The sequence below is a fragment of the Lentinus tigrinus genome (assembly GCF_003813185.1).
Source record: "Lentinus tigrinus ALCF2SS1-7 unplaced genomic scaffold L226scaffold_14, whole genome shotgun sequence".
In the NCBI taxonomy this organism is placed as follows: domain Eukaryota; kingdom Fungi; phylum Basidiomycota; class Agaricomycetes; order Polyporales; family Polyporaceae; genus Lentinus; species Lentinus tigrinus.
This window is the reverse complement of record NW_027137923.1, coordinates 550,869-569,733: the sequence shown is the minus strand read 5'-3', so window position 1 is coordinate 569,733 and position 18,865 is coordinate 550,869. Positions and strand designations below refer to the sequence as shown.

The following is an 18,865-nucleotide window of genomic DNA, read 5'->3' as shown; positions in this document are numbered from 1 at the left end:
CTCGGAGAAGACCGCGGGATTGCGTGTCACCGAGGCGAGGCAGTCGTCAACATCAATAGAAAGCTGCTGATCTAGTCGGGCAAACGCAAACGACCGTAATAGTATTCCGGCGTGCAGCAGCGTGGCAGCGCACACAGCGCTCTTCTTTCATTCAGCATTCGACGATAGGCCTCATGGGCGCCGTCTGTATACAATGAGTTATGGGTTGTACAGTCTAGCGTCCACGATGTAGTGGGAGGCGTGGAGGTAAGGCGGGGACAGGGAGTCGGCAGTCGTAAGGCGATTATGGGGATGAGGGGACGATGGAAGGAGGACAGTCTAGCAGCTACGATTATAGCGTGACCGCGTGGAGGTAAGACGGGGACAGAGGTCAGGGCGGGCTGTCGTGAGGAGATTATGGGAATAAAGAGATGAGGACGACGAGCGATAGCGATGACAGCACATAGCCAATAGATATGTAAGGGGAAGATACCAGAGAAGACAGGGATAGAGAGCACGACTGGCTGGCCTATAGTAATGGTAGCCATTGTCCTGTGGGCGCACGAAGCATTCGCTGCATCAGCACCCATTGCTCACCCGTGAACGACGATACGATGGGACGCACCGATAACTAAACTCGGGAGGTCCATGATGTCCCTCCGTATTGAGAAGCAGAACGTGCAGGGCACGGGCGCCCCGCTCGGCTTGAGCAGTACGCAATGCGAATACACCGACTGGGTGGTATTCTCAAACGCGTGGTTCGCAAAGTTCTCCCAATACTCGACCACCGACTGGTTCTCGAACAGCTACCGGCCAAAACTTCCCATCAGCACCGCGTCCACAAGCATACAATCGCGCCGCCCATGGGACGTCACGACCGCAGAGCAAATAACGCACCTCGTAGATATACTTTCTCCTCCCAACGAGCTCCTCGCGCTCCCACCCGGTGAGCATGCAGAACTCCGGTCCAACGAGGCAGATTTCGCCCGTCCGGCGCCACGCAACCGTGGGTGTGCCCGAGAACGAGACGAGTTTGTCGAGCTCGATAAGCGAGCGCTGGAAGCACTTCTCCACGAACACATCGTCCTCCTCCGTCATCGGCATCTGCAGCGCGATGAATGACGGCCGTACGATGGCGAGTGCGCGCACGATGCGCAGTATGTCGTTCTTGTCGAACCTGCAGTCGAGGACGTGCGAAGGAAGGTTTGGGAGAAGGCGTCACACGACCAGTGAGGGTAAACGGAGCAGCCGATATGAACGCAGCACAGCATACACCCACACCGACGGACGCAAAAGGCAAGCGGATCGACAAAACAATCAGCACGACGCAACCACGCACAGCACACAAACGCACCTCCGGCTCATATGCTTCATCAGGAAGTGGTAGCCCTCCGTATAGTCGTACCCCTTCGTGACATTGCGATACACGCTCTGCACGGCGCTCTCTGTCGTAGGCGTCGACAGTGACGCCGTCCACGCAGCAGCAGACCGCGCCTGTGTGGGCGAGCTCGGATTTCGACGCGGGCGGACGATAAACGACTGAGGCGGCGACTGGTACCCACGCGCCACGGTGCTCGGCTGTGTCGACGTCGAAGCCTGCGCGGGACCTTGTGACTGGTCCGCAGCGAACTCGTTGTACTGCGAGGGGCCGGTCTGGCTAGCTTCAGGAGGGTAGGGCGGCGGCGCTGAGTAGCTTGTGGCTGCAGGTGCGATGTAGCCCGGAGCGACGGAAGCCGACGATGACGCCGGTAATGTCGTTTCTGAGGGTTGGATCGCGAGCGGCGGCTGTTCGCTGTACCCTGGCGCGCCAGCTCCGGCGTACTCAGTTGGCCCGGGAGCGCCAGGGTATTGTGCTGCTGCCGGCTCCGCAGGCCACGATGCGTTGGAAAGTCCCGACGGCTGTGTAGGTGCGAACGACGGGCCCGCGGCGGGCTGGGTCGCGTGTGTAGTTGCGGGAGAGCCGCCAGAGCCTGAATCTGGAGAACCGCCAAGGATCGCAGAGAGGATGGAGTACTCGAGGTTGGCGGCTTCCGCAGGGATTCCAAACGAGCCAGCCGGATTGTAAACTGGGTACATCGTGTCAGGGGATACGTACTGCTGCTGCCCAGGGGCCGCTTCTGGTGGGGGAGGTGCTGGTGCTACGAGCCGCTGGGCGTGAACATCGTGCAGCATGGTGGACGTGAGAGAAAACGTTACGTTGACTCGCGGGCTCTACACTCTTCGAGGAACCTTCCCCAGACTTCGCGCGCTTGAGAGCCTCTATGACGGTCGAGGTGAGGTTTAGTGCCACTAGAGGAGATCATGTGAACGTGCCTAGTTCTTCCTCATCAAGAAGGTACTTGGCTTTCTTGCGATGGCCCTCCGTGCAATTATCTGCCATACCGCGTTTGATGCACCGCTGACATGGTCGCGCTGAAATGAAACAAATTAATCAACAAGTTTGACGCGAGACGATCGTAGCAATCATTGCAGCGCTAGCCCACAAAACGGTCTTTTCATACGACGTAACGTACGAGCTGCCGGGCATATGCTCGACGTGCCATCAGACCATAGATAGCCCGATGGTATGGTGGGTTTACGCAAGAGTCCGCTTCCAATTGAGATGGCGTCTCCGCAATGAGACCGCGAGCAGGGCTCAGCTCGGAGATACGATGATAGTCTCCCTTGGGATGCAATACCAGATATCCAATCACGAGGGAGAAATGACTGGCGCTGGCCAGGTCATTGAACCTTGGCAGTCACCAGGAGAAGTGCAACACGGAGCAACGGCGCGGAGAATAAGAAATGTGTAGGCGGGGATGACCACTCCCTCTACATACCTTGACCATTAGTCTCTAAACGATTCCGGCTTAGCGCGCATTGCCTGAGCCAAAGAGCGGGGAGATCGCGAGAGCGTGTGTGCGGTCCAACATGACGCCATAACAATCACGGCTGGGCCTCGACACTTGGGGAACACATCCTGAGCGGACTGCTCCAGATGGTGCGGGGGAATGGGGAGGGGGGGCATACGCGCACATAAGAGACCGGAAGGCAGCAAGGAAGCACTTACAATCATCGCAGGTCAGGTGGGCCTTTTGGCAGTGGAAGCATGCGCGGTTCGCCTTTTTCTTCTTCGGGCCGTCGCGTGTGCGGGGTGTGTCGCCATTGTCTGTGGAATCGGTAGTGCGTTTGCGCTTGGGTTGAGGCTTTTTCTTGGGATCGCTGGCAGAACCCGAGGGTATTGGGGTGTTGTTCTCGGAGTTGGAGGAGGAAGAGGAGGGGAGGGAGGGGTGGTATGTGACAGGCGGCAGAGCGTTCATGGCCGGGGGAGGGGCAGGGGCGATGGGCGGGAGGTCTGAGGAGGAGGAGGGCTGCATGATGTCGGTATATAAAGACGTGCGCGCGTTGTGAGGCAGGGGGCGAAGGAGCTAGCGGACACGCGCGGGCGAGGACATTCGGAATTGAGGACAGAGAGTTCAGGGAACCTCACTGGACCGTCTCCTGCTCTCCTCCCAGCGCTTCTCGCTCTCCCTCTCCGGCGCTTTTCCGGGCTCGTCGCTTGCTATTTGCGGAAGCAGACGCCCATACACGTAACCTCCGCGGAATCATTGGTCGTTACGTCACGCGCCTGCCCGTCACGCACTCCGCTCCCATCGGTCCGCGTACGGCACTGAACCCGGCCGAGAGCACCGTCTGCCAGGACTTTCGGCTTCAACCACATCCTTCAGCTTCATGGCTCGCAGCTCGCAGCAACCGCATGGCCAGTAAGAACTGATTAGCAGCCCACGAGTTGCCAGGGAACAACAGGCCATCAAAGTTCCTGCTGGCATGCCACACCTCCGCCCTCTGCTTTCCCAGCTCACACGCGCAATAGGCCGTCACTCCGCAGAGGTAGAGTTGAAATGGATGAAAGGCACCCTCGATAACCCGCCCCCTGGAATACGGCAGTCGTGCCGCTCTCTCGAAGAAATGGTTGCGCGGAGAGCAGCCGGCGAGCCTCTCCAATACATTCTAGGTGAGCAGACTCGATCAGGTCCACACATGACCGTACCGTTTTCTACAAACGCTCAGCGGACTTTCCAAAAGTGATCATTGCACAGACTTGTGCAGGGACTACAGATGCATGCATCAGTTCGATCACGGCCGACATGCTCGCTGTGCATCGTCTGCCGGGCGGGAGGTCGGCTGTGTACTGTACTGTGGTCCTTCCACGAATCGCAAAGAAGATAGATGCGCGTCATTGTGCATCAAAGTACTCTACCTAGCGTCATTCTTTCCATTCAGAGAATATCAGTGGTCATCACATTCTACGACTGAACGTCGAACGGTCACATACCGGTTTCGATCTCAGGGGTTCTGACCTCCCTTCTCGGATGTTGATTGCACGTGGACTTGTGATTCAGACGAGCACCATTCTGCGACTCTGCTCCTCCCTCCTTTAGGTGTTTCAGACACTTGGCAGAGCAGGTAGCATTCCCTGAGGATCGAGAATGCTCACACGATCATCAGGGAATGCAAAGCAAATCAAACACATCGGCGATCTCTTGTCGCCTCTTTTGATGCCTCGCTCTCCGTGGAACTTACTGACCAGTCCTCTTCGTCAGGTTCCCAGCCATTTGGTCCACTCGAGCTCGCGGTGCGGCCACCGGTACTCATCCCACGTCCAGAGACTGAAGACTGGACTATGCGTCTCGCGAAAACTCTCACACCTTCTCCGACCAGACCGGCCAAGATCCTCGATCTCTGCACGGGCACGGGCTGCATCCCGCTGCTGCTCTGCCATCTTTGGCCAGCCGGCTCTGTCCACGCCACGGCGATCGACATATCTCCTAATGCCATCCAACTTGCCAAAGAAAATGCCGCACTCTGCGGGATTACTGCATATGGAGACGCCTCCACACAGCCTCTTACCACTCCGCAGGCCAAGAACACCTTCATGCCAATCCTTGCCGATCTTCTCCACCCCGAATTCATCACGCAAGCACACCTCGAGCCGCCGTACGATCTCATCACGTCCAACCCGCCGTACATCCCTCAGGCCGAGTACGACGCACTCCCGGCCTCTGTGAAGGACTACGAAGACATCCGGGCCCTTCTTGGCGACTCACCCTCACCTCACGCCGGCGAGACGCCGGCAGAAGACCGCACAAAGGGCCTGACGTTCTACCACCGGATTGCGGCGCTTGTGGGCGGGCACGGCCTTCTCCGGGCTGGTGGGACGCTGGCGCTCGAGGTCGGTGCAGGGCAGGCTCCCGCTGTTGCGGCGATTGTGCAGGCGAAGGCAGGCGTGGACAAGATCGATGTTTGGAAGGATCCTTGGGGGAAGGAACGTGTCGTCGTTGCCCGGCGATAGGTGCGACGTTGTCCCGCCGTTCACATCGCCTGCTCACATGCAGGTTGCGGTTAGTGTACCGACCCTATGCTTGTGGCGTCGCAATCGCAACTTTGTATTTGCAACGGGGTCAGCTGGTTACCTGGCATGAGACCGTTTGTACGGCGACAACGGCGACGGACACGATGGCCGGTGCGAGTTACCCGCACTCTCAACGTGCCTCTCGACTACGCACAATCACTAGCCGCCCTCCTTTGTTGTTCAATACGTCGACGCAGTCAAGGTCTCAATACCGCTCTGAGCTTTTGGTACGTGATTAAGACTTAGACACCCGCTCGTTCAGCTCATACTTGTCAGCCTCATTCTTTGCAGTTATCTCTTATGTTCGCTCTTCATATCAACCCTTTCGCGTCGACGTGCTTGCATCCATTTGTTGATCCTAAAAGCAACTTGATTTATAATGATGTTCCTCCTGGACTCCTTTGAAACGCAGCTCGTATCGCAACCGCCTTCAGAATATGGTAAGTGGCCACTAATTTAGCGGAACGTTTTTGATTGACTGAACGAGCCCCTTCGTAGCTTTCGGGGGAGGAACGTTTGCGATTTCGCGTTTCAATAAACCTTTGTGACCGAACGCCTCCTGCAGCTATATCATCGCTCACTCGTCTCCGGCTACCCCCTTGACTTACTCGCCGGTTGGAGGAGTACAGTATGCCCTATCTCGCACCAGTCCCAGCCCTGCCGGTCGAGTTCCACCTCGCCATATTGGAGCTCCTGCGCGGCGACAGGCTGTCCCTCCTCGCATGCTGCCTCACGTGCAAGCTCTGGTCCACGCATTGCCAGCCGCTACTCTACCGAGCCGTCCGCATCACCCCCCGGAACGCGATCTCCTTCTGCAACACGCTCACCGCCCGCCCCATCAGCAAACGGGGAAGTTGACGATAGGGCAATACGCGTAATGCGTCCTGTATAGGGTGCGGCAGTTCCCGGTCCGAGTACCGGGCGTCTACATTGCCTGATCGGGCATCGTCTGCCAGACGTGCCTCTGTATGATACCGTCCGACTGTACGGTGCCCTGCAATGAAATGACGGATGCGCCTGTAACATATAGAGCTATACAGACCAATGCAATAACGCTGCTATTAGTACCCTGTTGCTGAAACGCTTCCACGTGATCCTGCAGGCGCGCAACGCGTACGCGTTTTGGGCAAACAGCCAGACGCCCACACGCCTTTGACAGCCCCACAAAAAGCGACTGCGCAGACTCGTCTCCCCCTCCACTTCTTCTCTCTCTTCTACCACCACACACTATCTCCATTACCTGCCGCCTCTACCTGCTGTTCTTCTAGCCCTTCTGCTCAACATGTCCCTCCCTTCTGCACAACATGCCCCTCGTTGGCATCGACTTTGGTGTTCTCCACAGCAAGGTTTGTACACTCCTCATTGTCACGCACCATCGCGCCTACAACGATTGTGCTCATAAATGCTAATACACCCGTCTCCACCAGACAGAGGCCCTCATCGGTATTCTCCTCAGCAGCAATGACAGCCGCGCCAAGGGTGTCTTGGAGGACCTTGCAGAGGTGAGTCGGTACGTTCTCCGAGTCTCGTCCCGCTTTTGCACGCGTATATATGCGCAAAGCGCCGCACGCATCCCGCGCATACATCCACCAAGATCAATACCTATGACACTCCGGTCATGAAGAGTTTGCTCACGGCGATTCTAGGACCCGCTCGCCAAGGAGATCATCAATCATGTGGACAACTCGTCATATGGATACAAGGGTCGCAGTAGCGGAATAGAGGCCCCCACGAGCCGCACGAGAGTGCAACCAGACCCGCGCGAGGGCGACAGCAACGTCATGCACGCGACTCAGTAAGTGTTTCACGTCTACTCCATGCCTCTTTACCCTCCCCGATCCGCACGTCGGACACTCACACCCCGCCGAAACAGCCCGTCGAACGAGTGGCAGGACGAGGTGATCAAGCGGCTGAACTCTGCGGCCCACCGCAATACGCTGCTCCCGGACGACCAGGTCGCGTCGCGCACGGTAGAGGACGTCGAGGACGAGCACGAACACCAGTCTCGTCCGTCGACGATGTCTCAGAACGCCAGTGCGTCGTCGAGCCGGGGCAAGAACGACGATGCGGCGCAGTCGCGCACGTCTTTTGGTGACTCCAGACGGCAGCGTAGACGGCTGGACGAGCCGCTCGAGCTGGGCGGCCTTGCGTACCCGTCGCCCTCATCGACGTGTTCCCGGAGGAGAGGCGGGATGGTCGGGGCCAAGGTGTCTGGTGCGTCTATCCTCTATTTTTCTGCATTTGTCTGGCGATGCTGAGCGTGTTCTCGCGCATATAGGCGGTTCCCCAAGGCGCGGGTATGGCCTCCGCTCCCGCCTGTTGTCCGGAACAACCAATGATGCCAGTCCGAAGAGTTCGTCCCTCGACTGCCGGATGTGGGCGCCCAGGAGCTGCTCTTGGAACTCTACTTCGCATACTGCACCCGGTGCTTCCCATCGTACACAAGCCTACTTTCGTGGACGACTGGCACAAGGGGTGAGTGCATAATTCACCGCCTTTTCATACGAAGTCGCTTAATGGGATGTTCCTGGTACAGCAACCGCCTCACGGATTCGCCGTACTTGGGAGAGTCTGGTTGCTCCGACGCCGCCTCGTCCATCTCCTCCTCACACCTCGGCCCCCGACGATGGTGGGTGCCAACCCTGCTCCTGCTCGCCATGTTCTCGCTCGCCGCGCGTTACTCGCCCAGCTGTTGCTCGATGCCCATATGACATTTGCTCGTGTATCATGCCGTTGTATTTTATCATCGATGAATCTATTCAATCTTCCCATGCAAGTATCTGTTTGCAATGAATCATGAAAGCCACCGTAGCTTTCTCTGTTCCTCTTCGTGGCCCTGTACATACAGATCATTATCATTGTCCAATTATCTTACAGGCTGTAGTCAGAATCCGATGGCCAATTACAGGGGAGCGTCCTTCTGGGATGCATTAATACATTTATTTATCCGGGAAGGGGCCCGTATTGTAAGTAAATACGTCAATGGTAAGTAAATTGGGGCGTCTGTATTAACTGGGAGCACGCTTGTAACTTACGTCCTACTACTGGAACCATATAGGCCAATTTGTAGATTACAGGGCGAGATACGCCCATATATCTGGGAACCCCGGTTTCGTGATGCCCGAGCTGGCCAGTCACGTCGTGCAGCTCACACTCGAAGACGTGAGATATCGTGGCAGCCCACCAGATATCTTCCGGAAGCTCACAAACGTCAAACATTTCTACCTGGCTAGCGCACTCGGAGGACCCGTGAACCTTTGGGCTAGCACGGTGATCTCGATGAACCGGTCCTCTATGGAGCAAATCACCCTTCAAGATTGCTTCCTTCCTGCGAAAGACTTTTTGTTCTGGAGCCCGAGGGTGTTCCCCAAACTGAAGGCGTTGCATGTCTTGAACTGTTAGGTGCCCCAGCGGCTGCTGCCTCCTGCGCGCGAAGGAGATCTGTGCCGCGTAGTCATCCAACCGAATGTGATCATGCTGTCGTTGGGAGCTCCATCCACCCAGCCTCATCGGAGCCTGTCTGCCCTCAAGCTCCGTCTCGATTGTGGGTCTAGGCAGTGTACCACCATCGCCGCGTTCAGACAATTGTTCCAGGACGTGGGGCCCAACCTGTGCGACCTTGACATTGGCTTCGGCCGCGTCGAGGGACCGTTTGGTGAGTTGCGATTCGTCCACACACATGAATATGAGCGTTGACCAACATCATCATGATTTCAATATGTAGTCGGCCAGGACGTTTGGCAGCGGCGCGGGATGCCGTTCGATCACTGCATCAATCTGCGCAGGCTCACCCTTGAGCACTCGGTCATGGAGCCTAACAAGAAGGGATGTCTCGGCCACCTGGACCATGCGCCCATGCTCCTCGCCACGCTGAGGGCGCCGGAGCTGCGATACATCAAGCTCGTCGTCCGCCAGTCGTACAAAGTCAAGGAGAACGGAGCGCAGACCTGGGGACGCATCGCGCACGTGCTGTCTGGTGCGCGCTTTGCGTCCGTGCACGGGGTACGAGTCTGTCTCGCCGATGGCCAGGGTAACAGGAAGGTCGTCTCTTGGGTGAAGCAGCAGCTCCGTGCTCTAAACGGCCGCCGCCCCGTCGATGTCGTGCTCGTCGACAACCCACGTGTCGACGGGCCCCGCACTGGCACGGCGCAAGGGCCCCGGGCTTCCAGACAGATCCAAGAGCGTCCAACTCGGCTTGGGTGACAGCTAGCCTTCGCCCCGGACCCCATGCTGAGCTTGCACTCTCTACGCGCCTCCCGCCTACGCACATGCACTAGCAGCCGTCCTTTGTTCAATACATCGACGCAGCCAAGGCCTCAACACCGCTTCAGTTTTTGATTGATCGAAAATCAGACCCTCGCTCGTTCAGCTCATACTTGTCAGCTTTTTGCAGTTATCTCTTATTATCGCGCTTGCATCCGTCTGTCCTTCATACAAGCAACGTGAAATCTAAGGGTGTTTTCTGTATTTTTTTTTGTTACGTCGCGACCGCTCTGAGTCTTTGGTAATACTCATTCATGCACGAAGGCTTTTGATTGACTGAACGCACTCTTCGCGTAGTATATAGTAGTATTCTTTTCTGAACATCACGTTGTTAGCCAGATATCGATAGGATGGTGTCGTTTCTGTTCCGCTTTTAGACATCTGGACACACGGATGTCGGAGGCAACGCACGAGTCGCTACAGAGAGGCTGACGGACAGAAGCCTAGCGGGAGTCGACCGCCTGAAGTGTGCCTGATGCATGACGCACTTGATCACTGGCCACAAGCGGAGCTTAACATATCCCGGTTTAGAACTGAATGAATTTCGTATCTAGGCGAGTCTTGCCCCTGACAAACCCTTCTGGATACCTCACATGTTTTCTCACTAGACGGTAAAGCCTGCCGCGGTTTCTGTTTGGCTGTCACCCAATCTGTGTCCAGACATGCGCTGTGAGTTGCAGTATGTAGAGTTTACAAAGACCCGAGGATTGTGCCTACTTGCAAGCCTGATCGATCGGCACCGCAATCGGCCGAAGCATGTCGACCCATCCACCTTGAGCTGAGCCTGCCGAGCTCTGAGACCCTCGTCGAAGTCCTCACCTACGTGCATTGTTCGCGACTTGGCGCGCTTCAGACGATCTCGGCATGAGCAGCTGCTTCTGGACGGGTTCGTTCATATCTGTCGACCCCGTCGATCCTACATAACGGCATCTTTGCTTCCGGAGTGGTAGCCATCGCGCTCCGGATAATTGCATCAACTGTCTGAAGTTCGCCAGCTATGTATCTGCTGCAACATTGTTGGCCCGACGTTCCACCAGTACCGTATACGGGACACTCAATCTGACGTATGTATCGTATACCCTAGCGGCGCTGTGTGCGACGTGTCGCTGATATGTTCTTTTTGCGTCCAGGTAACCCGACTCTTTCGGCGCCTTTTGATGTCTGGTTCGTTCTAGCATCCCTCAACACACGCTGGATCGACCGTCGAGTAGCGCTGATGAATTTTCCCAGTACCTCTGTTACGGCGTTTGTATAGCTGACATCGCGGGCTCGGACCCTCATCGCATAAATAGGAGCACCAAGCGTACTAAGCCAAGTCTTCCAGGAAAGAATTTCTAAGAACCCACTACTTACGAGATGCTCCCGACTCTAGTCCCTGTCACACTTGCCATCGCGACTCTGGCGAACCCTCTTCCCCCTGCCCCCGCGACCCTAAGTCATCTCGAGGCGGTCCCAGTCACGATGGATCCCGATCATGGCATCGATGCTGGATTAGCCACTCCGCAGCTCAGACTCTGCTCGAGCACGAACTGTGCAACAGGGTGCACTGTCATCACGATGTCTTCGAGCCTAAACGGGTGCTACTGGGCAGGCGATTTCGTCTCCGTCGAGCTCATCGATCCGAGCAACCAGGATCCGCCGAACTACATTCATGTTGCTCCCGACAATTGCACCAACTGGCTTGCTATCCCGCAGCAAGGCATCTGCTACAACATAATCAGCTCGCAGCTGCCATTCCATCAGTACGCGACGGGCCCTGTTTTCAATTGACCTTGGTGCGTGGTATCTCTTTCTCTGGACGACATGAGCTGAACTCGGTCTACTCTTTTGCAGAGCCAGTATCATCGGAGGATCGTTGGATAGGCTATGGTCATACTCTATTGGTTGACACAGATGTATCAAATATCTCTCTTGATTCGTGTTCCAGCGTATGCAGCATTGTCTCATCCTTCCAGTTGTTCAGCATGCAAGACCCGAGGATGTCAGCACCCGCACCAGGAGCCCGGGTGGTTCTAGCATCGCCGTGACGCATGCTGGATCGACAGACTCACGAAGCTATTCAGTGACTCTGTCACGGTGCCTGTATACCTGTCGTCGATCTCGAGTCTGGCCTTTGTCCCTTCATGTATAAATAAGGGAACCAAAGTTTTGCACTGGCAAGACCCAAGTTGATACAGAAGATCATTCAGACTTTCGACATGATCCTGACGCTAATCACTCTCCCAGTGGCTCTCGCCCTGACGGCCCTCGCAAACCCTCTTCCCCTTGCACCTCCTGGCACGAGCCCCGCCTCTCTCCAGGCGGTCCCCGGAGTGACGGTACAAAATCTAGTTCCCGAAGCAACGATTCCGCTGCTCTACCTCTGCGACGCCACGAACTGCGGAGCATCGTGCACCGCCATCGCGCTGTCCGACGTCGGGTACGGCAACTGCTTTTGGGGGCCCGAGTTCATCTCCGTTGAGCTCGTCGACCCGAGCTACGTCTTCCCCGGCAACGCTGTTGACGTTGCGCCTAACAACTGCACCAATTGGCTTGCGCTCCCGCAGCAGGGCGTATGCTACAACATCATCAGCTCGGTCCTGCCGTGGCATCAGTTCGGGACGTACCGTGTCTAGCCTTTCGTTGTCTCGTGCCTTCGGTGCGTACGACTTTCTTGCTCTTGGAGTCGAGAAGTGCCTCTAACCGATGTCCTCATGTTTTAATCCAGAGCAATGAACCGTTGGGTAATCATCTTGTTGATACAAGTCATCGGACTCGGATATGACATCCTCGGCAACCTTCTATGACCCCATGTTGTACTCCATGCTCATTCTGCCCGCCTATGAATCCTATTGCTGTATTGCCGACCTGTAATCATCATGCACTCCGTTCATTGTCAGTAGCACAAGACGCGTCACGCGGGCCAAAGCACGCTTCAGCGCAGCGAACTGCATGACGTGGCGCAGCTTGGAATCCGTGTGTGTTTGACAAAAGGACCAGCCACTCGACCGCACCAGGAGCCCGGTTCGTTCTAGCATCCCCTTGACGCATGCTGGATCGACAAACTTACGAAGCCATTCAGGGACTCTGTCAAGGTGCCTGTATACCTGTCGTCGATCTCGAGTCTGGCCTTTGTCCCTTCATGTATAAATAAGAGAGCCAAGTTTGCAAGACTCAGGTTGACACAGAAAATCATTCAGACTTTCGACATGATCCTGACGCTATTCACTCTGCCAGTGGCTCTCGCCCTGACAGCCCTCGCAAACCCTCTTCCCCCTACACCTCCTGGCACGAGCCCCGCCTCTCTCCAGGCGGTCCCCGGAGTGACGGTTAAAAATCCAAGTCCAGACGCAACAACTCCGCTGCTCACCCTCTGCGACGGCGCGAACTGCGGAACCTCCTGCATCACCATCTCGCTGTCCGGCGTCGGGTACGGCAACTGTTATTGGGAGCCCCAGTTCACCTCCTTTCAGCTCACAGACCCGAGCTACGTCTTCCCCCCCGGCGCTGTACAAGTTGCGCCTAACAACTGCACCAATTGGCTTTCGATCCCGCAGCAGGGCATATGCTACAACATCATCAGCTCGGTCCTGCCGTGGCATCAGTTCGGGACGCACCGTGTCTAGCCTTTCGTTGTCTCGTGCCTTCGGTGCGTACGACTTTCTTGCTGTTGGAGTTGAGAATTGCCTCTAACTGATGTCCTCATATTTTAATCCAGAGCAATGAATCGTTGGGCAATCATCATGTGGATGCAAGTCATCACACTCGAATATGACATCCTCGGAACCCCTGGAACCCCCTATGACCCCATGTTGTACTCATGCTCATTCTGCTTGCCTATGTATTCGTATTGCTGTACTGCTGATCTGTAATCACCATGCACTCCGTTCATTGTCAGTAGCACAAGACGCGTCACGCGGGCCAGAGCACGCTCCAGTGCAGCGAACTGCATGACGTGGCGCAGCTTGGAATTCGTGTGTGTTTGACAAAAGGGCCAGCCATTCGATACCAATAATATACATCTGAAAGCCTTAGCAATCCAGCAGGCAAAGCAACGTATAAGCTACAGGAAATACTTGCGTTTGTTCAGTCCGGACTGCTTGAAGTTATTCTTCCACTCGTCCAAATCAAACGGGGTATCGCCGCTGTTCACCGAACTCGTGTCGCTCGCGCTCATCAGACTGCAATGCGATGACAGTCGTTGACATATTTTCTGCAAGCCGAAGCGTGTCAGTAGGTTGGCATCTCCTTTAGTACGGTGACAAGATGATGGGCGTACATCGGCATCTGAAAGACAGACGTCAATCTTTATCGGTGCAGCCGCAGGGAAGAGTAAACTCACAATAGACCGGGGCGGGTATGGACACCGAGCGCGTCGCGCTGGCGTATATGTGGCACAGGTGGTACGCCATCTGGTATATTCTGTGCGACAGCGTCAGGGTATAGCGGGCGTGCACGGAGAAGAATACCAACGTACTCGTTCTTACTGAAGTCAGCTTCGTTGCTCAGGACGATGTAATGTCCTGGCCGACTCGCTATCGACTGGGCTCAGTGATCCATTCGTTCGATGTAAACTTGCAGTCTCGGACTTACTTCCCAGGATACCGGCATGAGATTGAAGGTAGAAGTCGTGGAGGTTCGGATTGGTGATCTGGTCATGCACCAAGAAGCCCGCCGGACAGTTTTTGGAGTTGTCTGCATCCTCCGGCCTAGACGATCATCCAGTAAGTAAACAATGTGTTCGACGCATACACAGTGCACGACAAAAGCTCACCTTTTGGGGAAGAAACGGACATGATGCCTAAAGACAACGCGGCAAGGCGTCAGGACGTGATCCCAGGTGAAGCCGCAGGCGAACAGGCCTACCTTTTCCCTACCACGACGAAGAGGAGCTTCGGCTGGGACCTCGGGTCCGTCATACCATGCCTGACAAATGCACCTGACCACTTGTTAAACAGCGGGGCCCTAGTACCGGAGCACGATGCACTCACGCCTGATCATAGCAATCTCTTCCCGAGCCACCGTGGCGAACTCTCCTTCGCTCACCCCATCCCGGAAGAAGATGAGATGTTCCGGGAACCGCCCTTGCAAGCCCCCAGCCTCCCTGTAACCTGCATAGTCACCAAGAGAGAGCTAACGACGCCTTAGGCCAACTGTATCAAGTCGGGTGGACAGTGAACGGAGACGCACATATATCATTTGTTCCAGGTCTTGGATGATCTCCACCCGTGGACGTTGAACTTGGGCGAACGAAGTGAACTCGCTGACATCCGGGCTGACAGATGCGACCAGGCCAGTCATGGACGGGATGCTGCTGACCCCAGGGCCAGGGTGCCCTACATCTGCGCCTGTAGACAATACATTCAGAACTTATTTTCAAGGAAACATGAAGACACACACCAACAACCATCGACCTCTCGAGGATAGGGCTGACCGGAGAGCGGATGATGGAGTTCACGCCGCCCAGACGCGCATTGATTCTATGTGCAACGAAGCGTTCGAGTTTAGTACCCATGAGACGCACTCATCAAGAGGCTAAGACTAACTTGAGGGCCAGATTATTGCGATACTGATCGGCCTTGTTGCCAGACACAGCATCCCACTTCCCGCAGCGCTGGCACATCATCAACCGTCAACGTCCAGAGGCGAATGTCGAAAAAGAGGCGGAGATCTTACCACACACTGCGTGGGGGTCATGCGTACCGTGTCCCCCCATAGCTTGACGGCCTGTTTGATAGCGGCCGCATTCGCTGGCAGAACGACCAGGATGAGCTGGGGCCGGTTGCCTCCGTATTGTCCGACTAGAGCACGACCGACGTTCTCGAGGGTCTGGAGGTATGTGAGAACCGTATAGCCCCAAGGGTAGAAGAGCTCAATGCGCACCTGCGCCGGGTTATGTGGATTGCCATACTCGACATGAGGAGCTCTGTTCTGGACAACTGGAGCGTCGTGAGCGAAAACTGCGACCAGTTGCTTCCGGGTGTTGCTACTAACCTAGACCTGAGGTTGGATAAAGCCATGAGTCTGCATGTCGGTAAACCTGCGACAAACGACGTACCAAGTCTCGTCAGGTTACCCCCCAGTTCATGTACGAATGTATTAACGCGGTTGCGGTTTGCTCGATGTTCGCTCTCGAAGACAACCACAGCCCAAGAGTTGAGGGGAGCACTAACAGAGAAGAACCGGTTGTTTAGCAGATTCCAAGCTCCCGGTCGTCCAGTCATTGGCTACAATCAACACATCAGTACCAGCAACGTTACCCTTGCGTCATAATTACGAACCTCGGTGCGATTTCGGTAGACAATGCCTGGAGGCGGTATCACTTGACCTGTAACAGAGAGCAAGTTCTGGTTAACCGTCATGCCAGCATCCTGTATGTAGTCCGAGTTAGTGTAGTTGAACAGCTGCATGGTGATCGCTTTAGCGAGTAAATCAGCAACATATAACGAGAGCCTACCCCTCCACTAATAGCCTCTTCGATGTCTCGCCGACGCCGACGCGGATCCTGCGCAGCGAGTTCTATAAACTTCCTCTGAACATCCGCTGGGAGCCTCCTCTTGTACACCTGCGCGGGCTCGACTATGCAGAACTCCGCCGGCACGATCGATGTCTGTCCAATGCGCACACCGACGTACTCGGGGTGCTGGACAGTCCGATTCCACCTGGACTGGAAGTGCCGCTGGGAGATGTGGCGTCATCAAAAACAAGAATCTCTGGCGCTAAGTAATTGGTAATCGGTGGCTTACTTGGACTGTCCACCGTTCGCCGTCCTTGTCAAACTCTTCCAAGCCAGCTTGGGGGACAAGGTCTGCGATCGGTTTGGCGCGCGCTTCCGGTCGGTGTCGGACTCGAACGAGCACGCCCTTGAGGAATACGCGGAGTTTTGCGAACTTGTCCCTGGGCAGGTTTGCCAACTCGCGTTGATCTCTCAAGCCGAGGAACGGCACCATGACGTCGATGAGTGGACCCGGAGTGTAACTGTGGGTACAGTCCATGAAACTTGCACCCACGTCAGCGCCGAGGGAAAAAAACGCACACGGGGACACTGGAACGGTCTACGTTGATGAGCATGCGACCCAGTGCCGGGCGAACACTCCTGGGTGCAAGAATGAGAAATCAAGTAGCGGAGTGGACGTATGGGCAGGCATACTGGAAGAAAGCGCGCCACATGGATAGACCAGCGCCAATGTCCTGTGCACCTCGTTGCACGGCGAACCGGCGAGCATGGGCGAGGAAGCCATATCGCAAATTGGGTGCTTGGCAAACCATCAATTGCAGCAGGTTGAGCGGCATCGCGTTCGGGTCCGGTCTCTCGTTGGGGTTCCGCCGCGCTAAGAGACTCCGTAAGAGACTGAACGCGCATGTAAGCAGTGAAGTCCATAAATGGAGCCAATTCATGAGGATTCACCGGAGGTCGATGGTGGCGACTCGTCTGAAAGAAACCTGATGAGTCGGCTGGTTCGACCTACGCCTCATGCATACATCGATCTGAGGGGAGAAGACAGGCCAGTCAGAGTCTGCGAACGAGGCAAGGACGTCGCGCCGCCACCTACCGTGTTCGTCCCTTGCAAATGCTGCAACGAATAAAGGAGACTTCCTCCGTCATAGAGCGGACGCGGTCCAAATAGTGCAGCATTATCCTGTTGTAGGCGAGCTATAATCTGGTAGTTGCGGCCTTTGGTCTGAACGCCCGGATTATCTCCGAGAGGCTTTATGACTGCAACGCAGCTTGAGACGACGCCCAAATACAGGCAGAGAAAGAGTAGTCACCAACTGCACGAAAGGTCAGCTCGAGTCATGTACTGGAATACTGAGAGTGTACTCACTCTCGTACTGATGGTACGTAGCCGTAGGTAGCGTCGTGATCTCGAGGAAGTTGGTGAATACCTCCATCGAGCGAGCATTCTGGATCAGCTGGGCCATTGCTGCAGTAGCATGGTCAGTCAGGCGAGGCCAGACGCAGTCATGACATGCAGTCGTGTCATACCTAACACACGAGGGCAAGAAGCGCACAAACGCCGTATCTGGGTAAATCGAAGTCGAAGTCGCGAAGCCTGTGTGTGGGGGCAACCTGCGAGGTCGGGAGAGCGATACGGGGTATTCCGCTCGTCCTGGGAGAGCGAGTGAGGAAGAGCGAGGGAATAGAGGTCGCAGGTGGAGGTTAGGGAGCAAGATGGGGCATCTTCGAACGCGTCGACGCGTGGTGACGGTGCTGCGGCATTAGAGGACATGTCACGTCGACGACGCGTGCGAGGAAACGGCACGTGCAGGAGCGCCAAAATGGAATCGCGATCACGTTCCGAAGGCCTCCCAAATATAGGTCCAGACACTGCAAACCCCCGCCAATTTTGCACTAGGCGATAGGCGGCTGATAGTGGCGAGCAAGGTTAACCTATCGACAACCTATAAACTAGCTATCGGCCGATTCGGCAGATTAACCCATAAGCCAATCATCACCCGGCTATCGACCTTTCTTGCAGGTTACATAGAACCAAGCTATCCGCTTGTGCTATAATGGAGCGCAGTGAAAGCTGTCAAACCGGCTGATAGGCGGACTATAAGTAACCCGACAAGCCGGTGCACAGGTAAGCTATAAGCCAATTGTCCCCGGCCTATAACACCGGTTTGTAGGACACCCCAGGATCCGGCTATCGGCCGCCCATAAGTCTACTATCAATTAGGCTGATAGCGGCTTCATAGGCGGTTTATAGCTGGAACAAGGGAAACCCATCCGCCGACTATAATACAACGCCTTAGCTTACCTATCAGCCGACTATAATCCGCCATTCGCCAATCCTTATAGGTAACCTTTCCCACCGGATGATAGCTGGATTATAGGTAGGTGTTAGTTAATCTGCCGAACCGGCCGATAGCTAGTTTATAGGTTGGTCGATAGGTTAACCTTGCTCGCCACTATCAGCCGCCTATCGCCCAGTCGCGCATTAGAATGGTAACGTATGCCCTCGAGATGCCTGAGCACAGGATGAAACTGAACGACACAGTACGCTTAGCATGCCCCCCACCATTTGACACAACCACGCGGGACAAAACCAGACAAATTTGCCGCCTGCGCAGAGACTAAACAACGCCGCGGTAGACCAGCACAAGAGGGGTCCGCGCAAGACGGGACTGGACAAGCACTCCGCACAACAAGTCTCCGCGCGAGACGTGTCCACGCAGGACGAGACCGGAAAGATCTGCTCGGGTCCTCAGCACTCCGCACAACAAGTCTCCGCGCAAGACGAGAGCAGT

At 55.7% G+C, this 18,865-nt stretch overlaps 9 protein-coding genes across 9 annotated transcripts; 7 read left to right on the top strand and 2 right to left on the bottom strand.

The window, feature by feature from the left end:
* Nucleotides 1-86: 86 nt before the first annotated feature.
* L226DRAFT_535738 (uncharacterized protein) lies at nucleotides 87-3,418 on the bottom strand. The gene is made up of 7 exons (XM_067680974.1): nucleotides 3,029-3,418; nucleotides 2,293-2,391; nucleotides 2,176-2,238; nucleotides 1,334-2,117; nucleotides 877-1,156; nucleotides 605-785; nucleotides 87-531 (listed from the first exon to the last, which is right to left on the bottom strand). Exons 1-7 carry the CDS (start codon nucleotides 3,333-3,335, stop codon nucleotides 509-511), a joined length of 1,737 nt encoding a protein of 578 aa, XP_067534857.1. The 5' UTR covers nucleotides 3,336-3,418; the 3' UTR covers nucleotides 87-508.
* A 368-nt stretch (nucleotides 3,419-3,786) lies between these two features.
* L226DRAFT_463929 (S-adenosyl-L-methionine-dependent methyltransferase) lies at nucleotides 3,787-5,311 on the top strand (the record flags this gene model as incomplete). Its single annotated transcript, XM_067675825.1, has 2 exons — nucleotides 3,787-3,973; nucleotides 4,563-5,311. The coding sequence occupies 2 exons, from the start codon at nucleotides 3,787-3,789 to the stop codon at nucleotides 5,309-5,311; spliced, it is 936 nt and encodes a 311-aa protein (XP_067534856.1).
* An 82-nt stretch (nucleotides 5,312-5,393) lies between these two features.
* Nucleotides 5,394-5,985, top strand: L226DRAFT_87620 (uncharacterized protein). The gene is made up of 3 exons (XM_067687303.1): nucleotides 5,394-5,598; nucleotides 5,663-5,811; nucleotides 5,870-5,985. Exons 1-2 carry the CDS (start codon nucleotides 5,476-5,478, stop codon nucleotides 5,774-5,776), a joined length of 237 nt encoding a protein of 78 aa, XP_067534855.1. The 5' UTR covers nucleotides 5,394-5,475; the 3' UTR covers nucleotides 5,777-5,811; nucleotides 5,870-5,985.
* Nucleotides 5,986-6,675: 690 nt separating this feature from the next.
* L226DRAFT_571724 (uncharacterized protein) lies at nucleotides 6,676-8,082 on the top strand (the record flags this gene model as incomplete). The annotated part of the gene is made up of 7 exons (XM_067684587.1): nucleotides 6,676-6,717; nucleotides 6,799-6,873; nucleotides 7,018-7,166; nucleotides 7,245-7,585; nucleotides 7,650-7,668; nucleotides 7,724-7,846; nucleotides 7,908-8,082. The coding sequence occupies 7 exons, from the start codon at nucleotides 6,676-6,678 to the stop codon at nucleotides 8,080-8,082; spliced, it is 924 nt and encodes a 307-aa protein (XP_067534854.1).
* A 406-nt stretch (nucleotides 8,083-8,488) lies between these two features.
* Nucleotides 8,489-9,799, top strand: L226DRAFT_613635 (uncharacterized protein; the record flags this gene model as incomplete). The annotated part of the gene is made up of 3 exons (XM_067686529.1): nucleotides 8,489-8,768; nucleotides 8,826-9,026; nucleotides 9,096-9,799. The coding sequence occupies 3 exons, from the start codon at nucleotides 8,489-8,491 to the stop codon at nucleotides 9,572-9,574; spliced, it is 960 nt and encodes a 319-aa protein (XP_067534853.1). The 3' UTR covers nucleotides 9,575-9,799.
* An 844-nt stretch (nucleotides 9,800-10,643) lies between these two features.
* L226DRAFT_535732 (uncharacterized protein) lies at nucleotides 10,644-11,598 on the top strand. The gene is made up of 4 exons (XM_067680973.1): nucleotides 10,644-10,698; nucleotides 10,765-10,798; nucleotides 10,865-11,409; nucleotides 11,468-11,598. Exon 3 carries the CDS (start codon nucleotides 10,991-10,993, stop codon nucleotides 11,402-11,404), a length of 414 nt encoding a protein of 137 aa, XP_067534852.1. The 5' UTR covers nucleotides 10,644-10,698; nucleotides 10,765-10,798; nucleotides 10,865-10,990; the 3' UTR covers nucleotides 11,405-11,409; nucleotides 11,468-11,598.
* Nucleotides 11,599-11,798: 200 nt separating this feature from the next.
* On the top strand, nucleotides 11,799-12,541 carry L226DRAFT_87559 (uncharacterized protein). Its single transcript, XM_067687301.1, has 2 exons — nucleotides 11,799-12,272; nucleotides 12,342-12,541. Exon 1 carries the CDS (start codon nucleotides 11,833-11,835, stop codon nucleotides 12,247-12,249), a length of 417 nt encoding a protein of 138 aa, XP_067534851.1. The 5' UTR covers nucleotides 11,799-11,832; the 3' UTR covers nucleotides 12,250-12,272; nucleotides 12,342-12,541.
* L226DRAFT_87551 (uncharacterized protein) lies at nucleotides 12,465-13,360 on the top strand. The gene is made up of 3 exons (XM_067687300.1): nucleotides 12,465-12,637; nucleotides 12,696-13,262; nucleotides 13,332-13,360. The coding sequence occupies exon 2, from the start codon at nucleotides 12,823-12,825 to the stop codon at nucleotides 13,237-13,239; it is 417 nt and encodes a 138-aa protein (XP_067534850.1). The 5' UTR covers nucleotides 12,465-12,637; nucleotides 12,696-12,822; the 3' UTR covers nucleotides 13,240-13,262; nucleotides 13,332-13,360.
* On the bottom strand, nucleotides 13,332-17,566 carry L226DRAFT_87584 (Piwi-domain-containing protein). Its single transcript, XM_067687302.1, has 23 exons — nucleotides 17,436-17,566; nucleotides 17,167-17,330; nucleotides 17,022-17,101; nucleotides 16,764-16,964; nucleotides 16,650-16,709; nucleotides 16,360-16,591; nucleotides 16,071-16,292; nucleotides 15,895-16,017; nucleotides 15,672-15,840; nucleotides 15,608-15,613; nucleotides 15,497-15,552; nucleotides 15,290-15,442; nucleotides 15,160-15,227; nucleotides 15,014-15,093; nucleotides 14,804-14,961; nucleotides 14,605-14,746; nucleotides 14,480-14,552; nucleotides 14,388-14,414; nucleotides 14,207-14,322; nucleotides 14,091-14,148; nucleotides 13,956-14,035; nucleotides 13,893-13,900; nucleotides 13,332-13,826 (listed from the first exon to the last, which is right to left on the bottom strand). Exons 1-23 carry the CDS (start codon nucleotides 17,515-17,517, stop codon nucleotides 13,677-13,679), a joined length of 2,508 nt encoding a protein of 835 aa, XP_067534849.1. The 5' UTR covers nucleotides 17,518-17,566; the 3' UTR covers nucleotides 13,332-13,676.
* Between the last annotated feature and the right edge of the window lie 1,299 nt (nucleotides 17,567-18,865).